The sequence below is a fragment of the Pimephales promelas genome, chromosome 17, assembly GCF_988280905.1.
Source record: "Pimephales promelas chromosome 17, fPimPro1.hap1.1, whole genome shotgun sequence".
Classification (NCBI taxonomy): Eukaryota; Metazoa; Chordata; class Actinopteri; order Cypriniformes; family Leuciscidae; genus Pimephales; species Pimephales promelas.
In genome coordinates, this window is record NC_142785.1 from 32,524,999 (window position 1) to 32,537,330 (window position 12,332).

At 39.0% G+C, this 12,332-nt stretch overlaps 1 protein-coding gene across 1 annotated transcript in view; it reads right to left on the minus strand.

Annotated features, from left to right (window-relative positions):
- Positions 1-4,569: 4,569 nt before the first annotated feature.
- The window catches only part of LOC120461861 (uncharacterized), a 43,494-nt gene continuing 35,731 nt past the window's right edge, over positions 4,570-12,332 (minus strand). The window contains exons 33-37 of the mRNA XM_089121923.1: positions 8,055-8,212; positions 5,548-5,793; positions 5,248-5,410; positions 4,878-4,980; positions 4,570-4,782 (exon numbers count right to left, since the gene is read on the minus strand). Coding sequence (XP_088978049.1) covers positions 4,679-4,782; positions 4,878-4,980; positions 5,248-5,410; positions 5,548-5,793; positions 8,055-8,212 — 774 coding nt within the window. The 3' untranslated portion in view covers positions 4,570-4,678. The remainder of the gene's footprint in view (positions 4,783-4,877; positions 4,981-5,247; positions 5,411-5,547; positions 5,794-8,054; positions 8,213-12,332) is intronic.

Sequence of the window (12,332 nt, forward strand, 5' to 3'; positions counted from 1 at the left end):
ACGGACGGATGGAGAGATTATAAAGCATAAATTAATGCAACACCGTGTCTTTAAAATTGTATTAGATTAATTATTTGTTTATTGTTAATTTTTGTTTATTGCATTAGGTATAAAGTTAAGAAGTTTTAATCCACACAGTAAATCTGGCAATAATACAGAACATTTTATCCTCTGAACTACAGTAATACATGAGCATCTTATGAAAAGTACTGTGTATTTCCTTGTTCGTGTTGTCAAACCTGATGGTTCACTGCCATTTGTTCACATTTCAGAGTAAACAAGTGAACATGATCAGCATCATTTTGTTCAAACCAAGGTGATCATTCAGTAACATGTTCCAGTTACGGCCGGACTGTTTTAACCCATATTTACACACTATGGGCCCTATTTTAACAATCTGAAACGCATCAAGCGCGAAGTGCAAGTAACTTTGTGTGCGGGTCTCGGCACTGTTGCTATTTTACCGGCGCGATAAATGATTCTTGAGCCCGACTCAAGTTTAAAAGGGGTTGGTCTGAAATAGCTTCATTATTCATAGGTTGGGCGTAACGTGAAATAATCATAAATAATTCAGTAGATAATGATTATGTGATTGATTATTATTATCTATAAAGACAATAAGACACTAACAATCTTAACAATCTTTTATTTTGTTTTGCATTATTACACAGTGGCAAATACTATATGGTGATTGCAGTTTCTGCACATTTTTAAAAATGGGCAAAATAATCATGTTAAAACCAATCACAACTAAAACAGTAAATAATAATGTGATTAAAAAGCAAAAGGTTTGAAAATAATCATAAGATAATCTAACCATCGATGAAGGATGAAGACAATAAGACACTCCTCTATGACTGTACAGCACGAATCTGAACACTGTTAGCTGATCGTATCTATTGTCTCTCAGTGAAGCTCAAACCTCATGGACAAAACGGACACACTGAAGAGGACGAATATTGTTCAATTATTCCCTAAACAAATGATTGATTAACAACTAATTGAATTAAAATGGAGACAACTTTGACCCAAATGTTCATCATAAGCTTTTGTGCGTCTAAGTCAAGTCACATTTATTTAGCGCTTATAGCCAGAGTGTTTCAAAGCAGTTACAGAGATAACAAAATGCAACAAAGTTTGTTTCCAGAAGAAAGAAGCGTCACAGTCCAGCTTAAGGAAGTTTAGTGATGTTTCATTTAGTTATTAAGTTAGTAATTCAGTTTATTTATATATAGCCGCTCTGGAGAAAACCATGATGTCATCGTCCAGCTCAGTTCAGTTCTCATATCAATGCAGGCAGATCAATAATATTGTTGAATATTAAACTAAATGTTATATTTAAAGATAAATATTTGAGCAATTAGATGAGTTTGATAAAGTAGAAAGTAATATAAAGCATGAACTGTTTCTATGTGTAACTATGTGGATGTGAAATGAGAAATAAACTAATGTGAATCTGACACAATTAAAAACCTGCTATACTGAATTTACCGGCTAAACTACAACATGACATACCAGGACAAAGAGTGTTTCACGTGTTCAGCATGTTAACCCTTAGAGACCAACTGGAATAATCAGAATAAACAGTTCATACTTTACTTTCTACTTTATCAAATTTATCTAATAGCTCATGTATTTATCATAACATGCAGGGACGTGCACAGGAATTTTCAGGGGCAGTTGCTCTGACCTGAAAAAAGTCCCCCCCCCCCCCCCCGACTAAAACATAATGGGTTTAGTTAAACTGTAATGCATTAATTTAGAATTTAGAAGAGAATAAAATGTACAAACCCATATAATCCCGAAGAAAACATCTATTAACATGTTAATATGAATGATTTAAAAGTCTGAACATGCAATACAGATACGGATTTAACTACTGTGACTTAAAAAATATCTTAAAATTAGCCTAAATAAAACCACTTTTCCTAAAGTACAACAGTCATTTCAATGAATGATATATGGATTCATTGTAACTACTGCATCATTCTTTATTCTTTCAAGCAAAAATATTTATTTGTATAAATTAAATATAATTAATCCTTATTATACTAAAGCTATTTCTCTTTTTCTTTTGTTGCTTGATCAATATTAAGGACACAGACCACATTATGTTTATTGCCACTATCACTATAGACGTCGGATCATTTCCAATGACATGCGGATCCAATTGCACTGATGCACATCCGATACACTCACAACTGTTTAAGACAAAACCGACATAGTTTATATGAATACTGCCCAAAACGGCCGTTTAGACTTATTGTGGTGTATATTTGTCCATTCAGACACGAAAGAGAGCCCAGTTCAGCACGGCCGCATTAACCATAGGGCTAGGCGGGGCTTAAGCCCCGGGGCCCAAGCAAGGAGGGGGCCCGTGATTGGCTGTGGAGCAGATACTGAAAGCCATCTGATTACCAAAGCCTTACCACGCAATAACGTCCCCCACAAATTATCCCTGTTATTTAGTTGCACTTTGCCTTATTCCATGCATTATCATGGACTCATTATCATAAATAGAGACGTTCGCAAAGACCCGCCTTTTTTAGTATGTGACGGGCCACGAGCCAGGCGGGTCTCACGAGTCACGCATATCATGTTCTCATGCGCTCACGCAGTGAAAAATACATCGCGGGGCAAAGACTAACGTTACACCGAGTGATTACGAGAGAGAGAGTTCAAAGCAGCTTACTGATGATATGAAACAAAGTCTCAACTTTCAAATATTGTCATTTAAGTAATTTAAACAATACCGTTTTCAAGTTCATATCCACCGACGTTACTGACAGCTTTGTTGTCGGACAAAGTTGCTTATTCGGCGTTATGATTGGCCAGGCCACCTGTCAATCAAACCCCCGTGGGCAGCAGGGCAAAATTGAAACGTCAGGTTTTAATTTGATATGACAAATACATTTATTCTATATTTAACTTGTGAACGATCGACCTGCTGCTGCAAGTAGGCCTATAGATGATGGCTGCCTGCGCCTTAGAATACATCAATCAATAAATCGCCTTTACTCTTCACTTCATTCTAGTCTATTCTTAAAACACAGCGTCATCATCGACCCCACAAACTTTCGGTAAGTTTGAATATTAACTTGATGGATGTATAATTTTGCTTTTTGTGTTTGATTAAACTCTATATTCGCCTAAAGGACTGGCGATAATACCGGGTTGCATATCCGGTAGAAATATTTAAATTTTGCTGCGCATCGATGTAAGTTTATCATTTAAACGCGTTTTTGTGGTTTGGATACCATTTATTTCAAACTGCTCAGGCACAGTGAGCAGCGGGTGAGAATTCATTTTGTAAATGCTGGTTTTGAGACCATGGTGAACTTGAGACGGTTTTGACAGTGACAGACGCTGAAAGTGACAGACGCTGCTAATGCTGTCGCCATGTGTGTCAATAATGTTAATCAAACATCAGAAAGAAAGTAATTTAACGTTACTGCATTTGACTGAATTACTTTTGCAAAATTAACAAGAATGAATGTTGAATTTATAGTGAAAACCATGTAGGCTATTGTATATTTGATTACTTTATATAATATAATATTATTCAGTGCTTAAAGTCATTTTATTGTGCCTTTGTTCTATTTTAATTTGTGACTCTATCAGTAAGCAGTAAGTCATCAGTAAGCTTGAGATTATTTTCTTAAGCTACTATTATTTTTTGGTGATATTGAAATTGGTCACAATAATTATGAAATTTTAGTCACAATACATTTTGATATGATAAAAAAAATTGTGTTAAAAGTAACATAACTTAACTGTGAAGTATATCATAGATGGATAAAATGACTCGTATAATAACATTTAACTCATGTAGTTGGTGACCTAACGTGGTGGGGGGGCCCTGCAGTAACTCATAGCCCCGGGGCCCAGTGAGCTCTTAATACGGCCCTGCAGTTCAGTCCTCGCGCACTTTATGTGTGTGTGGATACCTGCGCGCTTCGGGTCGGGTGTGTGCGCGCACGGAGAACCGTACCGAATAAAGCTCTTTTTTGCATCGTCACTCTTATTCAATATTCATATCTATATGTCTGCTCTACTCATTCTCACAGACGTTCACATTTTTGAACGTTTTATGAGACCGCGGTGTAGATCAGCACGTCACAGTACAAATGTGCGCAACACACGCAGGACATCAGTTTTGAATTCTGACTGCACCGCTTCCCAAATCGTCACTATCTAACATTTTCGTCTAGTTTTTATTCGTTGACGAAAATGTCAATAGATTTTCATCATAGTTTTTGTCATCAAAATTTTTTTTATTAGTTAAAAAAAAAGTTTTTATTTAGTTATCGTCTCGTTTTCGTCTGTGAAAAAATGTCGTTAACGAATAATTTTCGTCAACGAAATTAACACTACTGTTGATTTAGTCGACTAAAATCATATTGAATTTCGTCGACTAAAACTAGACTAAAACTAAAACAATTCAGATGACTAAAATATGACTAAAACTAAATGGCATTTTAGTCAAAAGACTAAAACTAAAATCAAAATTTGCTGTCAAAATTAACACTGTACAGAATTAATGTACTATACAGAAATAAATGTAAATGATTAAATAATAATTCCTTTATTAGTCCACATGAAGTGCATGGTTTAGAAACCCACAACCAGTGTAGCATCAGTTCTAGACAATCTGCATGTAAATTGTTGTGTTACTAAACTAAAAGTGTGTGAGGACACTCATCAGAGGAACAAGTATCAGCATCAGAGAACCACACACACAAGAAGCCTCAGATACCTTCACTTGTTCTGGGACCCACTTATCTGTGGACAGGGGATATAATGAAATGTAGTGAAATATAATGTATTTACATATAAACCTTTATTTACTGAATGACTGAAATAAATGAGATGTTCACCTGTGTTCCCTTCAGACAACACCAGAGGACCCATGGATATGGAAGCACTGTCATGGAAGTCCAGAGACCTGCGCTCTCTCCGCTGGTGTCCAGAGCCACAGTCCTAATAGAGAAAAGAGCAAAATCCAGCTGTGTGAATCTCTGTTAAATATCACTGAACATAAAGGTGCAGAAAGTCTCCAGTAGAGGGCAGAAAAAATTTATATTTTAGCAGAAAAAACAGGCAGACTTACAAACTGACACTGAAGCATTTGACAATCTAATATAGAATTTAACAGTCATTTTTATATATTTAAAGTGATACTTCACATTTTTTTATCAATTACTCATAAAACTGTCATTGTCATTATGAGAGGTTTTGTAAATTCACCATTGAGCAGCGATTGCTTGACAGAAGGCAAAGGTGAACAGCACAGTGCAGATAAAGCCTAGTGGAGTTTGGAGTAAATATATTCATCCTGAAGGAGAAACGGCTGGATGTCGAGACGCCGTTCTGCAGCAGATCCACTGTGTCGTCATCTGGATTGGGACACCTGAGAATATCAATAATTACAAACAAATCTAATTATTTTCTTTGTTTCCATTCAACAAAAATGGAATCCTGTGCTTTTGTCTTGAAATCCTGAAAGATAAAGTATCTCAGCCAATCCTAAAAAATCTTTCGCTTTACTCTGAAAGGATGAGATCCCAGCGGAGGCTGTAATCGGGATCATTCACAGGTGTAGCCCAACACGTGTCCATCACCAGGGCGAACTGGCGGCTGTCGACCCCCTCAACACGAACTTCCACATGCATCTCCTGGTCGAGCTCTGCATCCACTCGACCAGTGAAGGGCCGGGTAAACTCATCATCCTCATATGGGATCATCCAGACCTGATATCTGCCTTCACCAGCGGGAAGAGTCTTGTGCACAATACTGATGAAATGGAAGTAAAAAATAATTATAAACATGTGCGTGTGAAATTCTGTTTTAAGAGAATAGCATAGCTATATAGCCATGCTTCTTATTAGCATCTAACATTTATGCTTAAAGGTTTAGTTAACGCCAAAAATTTAATTCGGTCATCTTTTACCTCGTGCCATTCCTGATAACTTCCTGATATAAAATAAAATAAAATTGAAATACATTTTGATATGTTTTAGCTTACCTCAAGGACATCCAAGATGTAGGCATCTTTGTTTCCACAGTAATTTCAATTTTGATATTTTTAGGTCAAACCGTTCTTGTCTGTCAGTCATATAACGGAGGTCTAATGGAGGTCCAAATTAAACATGATTTAATGACTCGTAAATGTAAGTACACATTGATGGCCTAAAACACAAAACGAGCGGTTTGTGTGAGAAAACTAACAGTATTTATAGCGTTTTAACCTCTTGTAAACAGCCACCACACCCAGGTCCAAGTGATCTGAGGGTGCGGCGCTTGGGTTTGAACTTTGCAGCACCGGAAATGATCTCTCACGCGTTTGTCACTCATTGTTTTTTTTTTTTTTGTGAAAACAAATTGTCTGTTGATATATCTAAATATGTTTAATTTAGATCTTAACAGTGAAAGGTAAAATTTCTGAAATCTCTGTGTAAACAATGACTACGTTTACATCATAGACTAAAAAATATGGACATATAGCGTCTGTGACGTCACCCATAGACTCTCTGAGGAACGGGTTTGAGGCTGTTTATGGGGGGTATGGGCGGCGCCATACTGGAAAATCTTGGAAAATACAAAAGTTTCAGAAAGGATACAGAGGTGGTATAATGTGTTGTGTCAGATCATGCATGCCGAGACGTCAAATTCCACTCGGCGCAGCCCGTTATCAGCTGTCAATCAAAGTTAACCGCCCTTATTTGTCATACATTTTATATCTAAATACGATCTAAACTAACGAGTTAGAAAAAAAAATCACCCCCCTCACAGTTGTCAGGCACTCGGAACATATTGAAGACCACAAGTCCATGGGACCAAACTGTAAACATATGAATTTATGCTGTGAAAACGGATATTTTAACATGACGTCTATGGATATTTGCTCCCTTTGGGACCGCCTTCTAGTGGATTTGAGATGTATTGCAGTTTATCAGGCTTCATCTTTCAGATTAGAATGTTGCAGCTTGGTTTACATGCAGCCACCCGTACAAAACAGGGATATTAGCCCGGTCGCGAACAGCAATGTAAACACCGGCAAAAACCTGAATATGCTCATATCCCAGATTTTAAAAACCAGGATTTTATACATGGGGTACCCCTTTTCTAACCAGAATTTTTGGTCATGTAAACGCGTATCAGCATATCCCCATAGTGATATATGTTCTGCGCATGTTCTATTTGCAAGGAATCATGGTCTTTTGAGTAGAGAAACTTCTCGGCGCATACAAAAATACCGGAAGTAAACATGGCGAGACGCAGCACAGCATACTTTTGGAGAGAGGTCAGTAACGTTACCAGCATCAAAGCGCAATCTGCCCGAACTATTCATTATAGGCGTGCTGCTGTCTTTGGATACAGGAAGAAGAATCGGAAATTACGCATATTGCGTCTTAAGGTTGTCCGTGCGCGTCACCGTTTACATCGGGATACTGCAGTTCCATGCAGGAGAAACTCTCTCTGCTCACGCATGTAAACGGGTTATTCCTAATATTTCAGAAACCCGAATAGTGACCTTAACCCGACCACAACCTGAAAATTGGCTGCATGTAAACGTAGTCAATGAGTGACGTACACATGCAAGAGTTCCGCAGATCGAGGAGCCCGCGCCCTCAGATTACTTGGACGTGGTTGTGGTTACAAGAGGTAAAAACGATATAAATACTGTTCATTTTCTCACACAAACCGCTCGTTTTGTGTCTTAGGCCATCAATGTGTACTTACACATTTATGAGTCATTAAATCATGTTTAATTTGGACTTCTCTGTGCATGCTCTTTGACGTGGACCCCCTAAACCTCCATTATATGACTGACTGACGAACGGTTTGACCTAAAAATATAAAAATTGAAAATACTGTGGAAACAAAGACGACACCTACATCTTGCATGCCCTTGAGGTAAGATAAAATATACCAACAATTAATTATAATTAATTATATACAACAATGAACTTTCACTTTAAGGTAAGAAAATGTTCATATTTTAGTTCAATTAATCTTTTGAGCTTAAGTCAGACTTTATATCAAATTCCCACCTCTCCAGTGGATTGATTTCCACATTCATGGAAATTGTTTGGGATTGAGGATAAGCACAGCTGAAAGAAAGCTTCAGGATTTTCTCTCTGTTGATGAGATTTTCTGATCTCGCTGTCCCCAGAATAAAGTTTTCATAGATGAAGTGGGTGCCGTTAGCCTGTAGACAACAAATATAACATTTTGTAATTTAGCCGATTAGAAATAACAAAAAGTGGCATCAGTCAAGTGAAATAATGGTGGTGTCAAGTTATTAGGCTTTCTTGTCTGCCCACACTTGAAAAAAGGCTTCAATCAATTTCAAAATCAAGGGTGCATGGAATAACTCAAAGCATCTGATTCTTCATAATAGAAGTACGCTTTTGACATCGCGTCTAAATCCGACGCACATGATGGAACCTGTAAGAGCCAACTGTAAGTCTCCTATGGTTTTATGGTCTCATTCATTATTTTTATTGCACTCAGATTGTAGGTGGTGGGCGTGTCTACCGGGGCTTGGGCGGAAGTGATGTGTTTCTTGCACGTATTTGTTTGCTACACCTGTGCACCTGAGTATGGGGGCTTTGACAGAGAGGGAGTGAGCCTGGGAGCGAACACTTTCTGTTGACCGCACTTTATGCAATCACACTGCACTTATGAACTGGTAACTGGCTAACAGTTGTATTTTATGTGCAAGAAGCAATAAATGAGTGGATCGCTGTGTGAAACTGTTTCTGCGCGTCGCAGTGCATTCATTCTCCCAGTGTTTAGTCTCTCGCGGCTGCAAAGATAATTTTGCCTGGTCTACAGCCGCTAAATTAGTCAACAGAAATCGTTCTTTGTTGTAAACCAAAGCGTTTTCTATGGAAACGAGCTGTTCATCGCGGATCGCAACAGGACGCTTTGGATATCAGAGGAAACACTGAAATATATCGGGTACTGCTGTTGGATGGCGGTTCATTCATTACTGCACGGAGGATAAAGACCCGGCCGCGATCAATACAGCAACGGAAGCGGTATGTAACTTTTTCATTTATGCTGTGCAAGTTGTTTGTTTGAACACAGTGTAAAAAGGTTACTGCCGCTCGTCCATAGGGGACGCGTTGTTGTTTGCTGGTGTTTATTGTTGGTCATTGAATGTGGTTTATGACGCCGCGATTGATTGATGGATGGATTGATTCATTGAACGGCGTGGATTCTTGGATGATTTGTGGTATATTGGAAAATGGCAACAAGTGAATCAAAATCAAACTCAGACGCAAATGGTTCAGAGATGGATGAACAAAAGAGAAAAATCAAAATGACTGCCAAGGCCTTGGTGAATAAGATTGAAACACTACAAAAAGAACGTAGAAAAAATGTTCATAAAATTAAAGGTCTAATACAGACAATAAAGGATCTCATGCAAAAGGATGATAATGCCCCACAAGTGCAACCCCATCTTGAGAAAATGAGTCAAATGGTGGATGAAACTACTGTGTTACATGATTCTGTGATTCCTATGCTTCCTGAAGAGGAACAAGAAAAACAAAAGGAATGGTTCGTGAATGTACTAAAATGCTACAATGGATTTATGGAAGATGCAAAGGGATGGCTTTCTGAAATTGGGAGACAAACAAGCCGTAGGCCTACTGCTGCTCATGTTGTCACATATGATACTCCCATATTTGTACCACAAAGGGAATCAATGCACAAGTTGGATGAACCTCATAGTGATAATGAGTCTGATGTTTCAGATCACTCTGAGCAAAATGTTCAAGCTTCTGTTATACAAGATGAAATTAAACCAAGCGACAGTGTGTCAAACATAGGAAGTAAATGCTCTAAAAGTAAGCAGAGCTCGGCTGGAAGAAGGTCTGGTATCTCAACAACATCATCAGCATGCATTAAAGCAGAGGCAGATATGGCTGCTCTTATTGCAAGACAAAGATTATTAAAGGACAGACATGCATTAGAAGAACAAGAGGATCAGCTAAGGAAAAAACGAGAAGAGTTTGAACTTGAAGTGGAAATAGCCGCCTCAGTGGCTAAAGTAAATGTGCTGAGAGGCTCAAGAGGGTCTCGTGTTTCAAGTCATCCATCTGTGAAGTCCAATGGCATGAATTCTTATCTAGAAAGGGGACAAAAGATAACCAAAACCCTTAATGCTGAGGCAAAATCATTTGTGCCCGATACGAATATTCCAACGCTTGGACGGTCCAATCCACATTTTTCTGGTACAGAACGTCGAGTGGGAAATGTTATTCAATCACCACGACCTCAACCCACATCGTCTAGACGTCCAGAAGTCACGGGACATCAAGATACATTACAATCACGTCCACTGCCTATGCACAGCACTCATCAATTTTCTACACAGGTGACAAACAGTAGTGATCAAAGTCAAATAATTACGGTTTTAGAAAAACAAAATGAGATAACAGCCTTATTGGTTCAACAACAATCTCTTTCATTACTGCCTAAAAGAGACATTCAGATTTTTGACGGTGATCCTTTGCAATACCATACCTTCATGAGGTCTTTTGAACACAGTATCGAAGAGAAGGCTGACAATCCTAAAGACTGCTTGTATTTCCTTGAACAATACATCAGGGGGCATCCAAGGGATCTTGTCAGAAGCTGTCAACATATGGCACCTGACAGAGGATATGCCAAGGCTAAGGCTTTGCTGCAAGAGCATTTTGGTAATGCACAGAAAATTGCTGCAGCTTATATGGAAAAGGCTCTTTCATGGACTCCAATAAAATCAGAAGATGTGAAATCTCTACAAGCATACAGTCTTTTTCTTCGAGGATGTTGTAATGCCATGGAAGATGTTGAATATATGGAGGAGTTGAACATGCCTACCACTATGCTGACCATCGTAAAAAGGCTGCCCTACAAATATAGGGACAGATGGAGAACTGTGGCTTGTGAGTTGCAGGAAAGGAGTGGACAGAGAGCCAAATTTATAGATATTGTCGATTTCATCGAAAGACAAGTGAGGATAGCAAGTGATCCACTATTCGGGGATATACAGGATACACCATCAACAACAGCAAACAAGGATGCAAGAAAATCTAGGTTTGAGTCTAGTTCTAGAGCCAAAGGAAGTAGCTTTGCTACCACCGTTGCAACAGTGGAAAGGAAAGTTGAATCAGGAACAAAAGTAAAAGAGGACAGGTCAGCTGGTATGAAGGCTTGCATATTTTGTGGAGGTGAGCACACATTGGATTTGTGCCGCCAGTTGGAAAAGAGGGTGCATAATGAGAAGATTACTTTCTTAAAGAAACATGGTGTGTGTTTTGGCTGTTTGTGCATTGGGCACATGAGTCGAGATTGTAGGAAGCGTCTCTCATGCAAAGTATGCAGTCTGAAGCACCCTACTGCACTCCACATTTATCCAAAAGAGAAAGAAAATAATTTAGTGCAAGTCAAAGGAGAGTCTGAGACAGCAGTGGGCAGTTCTCTGATCTCTGTTCAATCCAGTGGTCTTACTGGGGCCGGTGACCATGATTGTACACTCTCTATAGTTCCAGTTCAAGTTAAACATAGGAAGGGGCACAAGGTGTTGATTACCTATGCCTTCTTGGATCCTGGAAGCTCAGCGTCATTCTGTACAGAGCGGCTGATGAACAAGCTTAATGTCAGGGGACGAAGAACTGGTATTCTCCTTCGTACTATGGGTCAGGAGAAGGTCGTTGGGAGTCATATTGTTTCAGATTTGGAAGTGGCCGAATTAGACGGTGATTGTTTTTGTGAACTACCTGATATTTATACGCAAAAAAACATGCCAGTTCATCGAGGCAATATTCCTCGACAGAAAGACCTCCAACGATGGCCACATCTGAGACATGTCCAGATAAGGGAGATTGATTCAGATATTGACCTGCTGATTGGATCCAATGTCCCTAGAGCACTGGAGCCATGGCAAGTTGCTCGAAGTACGGAGGGGGGCCCCTATGCGGTCAAAACGATGCTGGGCTGGACTGTAAATGGACCTCTTAGACGCGATGAATGTAGAGAAATTACTAGTGGACAGCCAGATGTCACTGTCAATAGGATCTCTATTGCAAACCTCAAGGATCTGTGGAATGAGCAGCTAAAGGCTGATTTTCCTGAATGTAGCCAGGATGAGCAGATGGGGTTATCAAGAGAAGATTGTCAATTCATGGAGTTTGTGACAAAATCTGCTAAGTTGGTGGATGGCCATTATAGTATTGGCTTACCTTTAAGAAAAAAAGATGTGAATATGCCAAACAATAGAAAAGTTGCCGAACAGCGTGCTATGAGCCTCACAAGGAGGTTTGAAAAGGACGCTA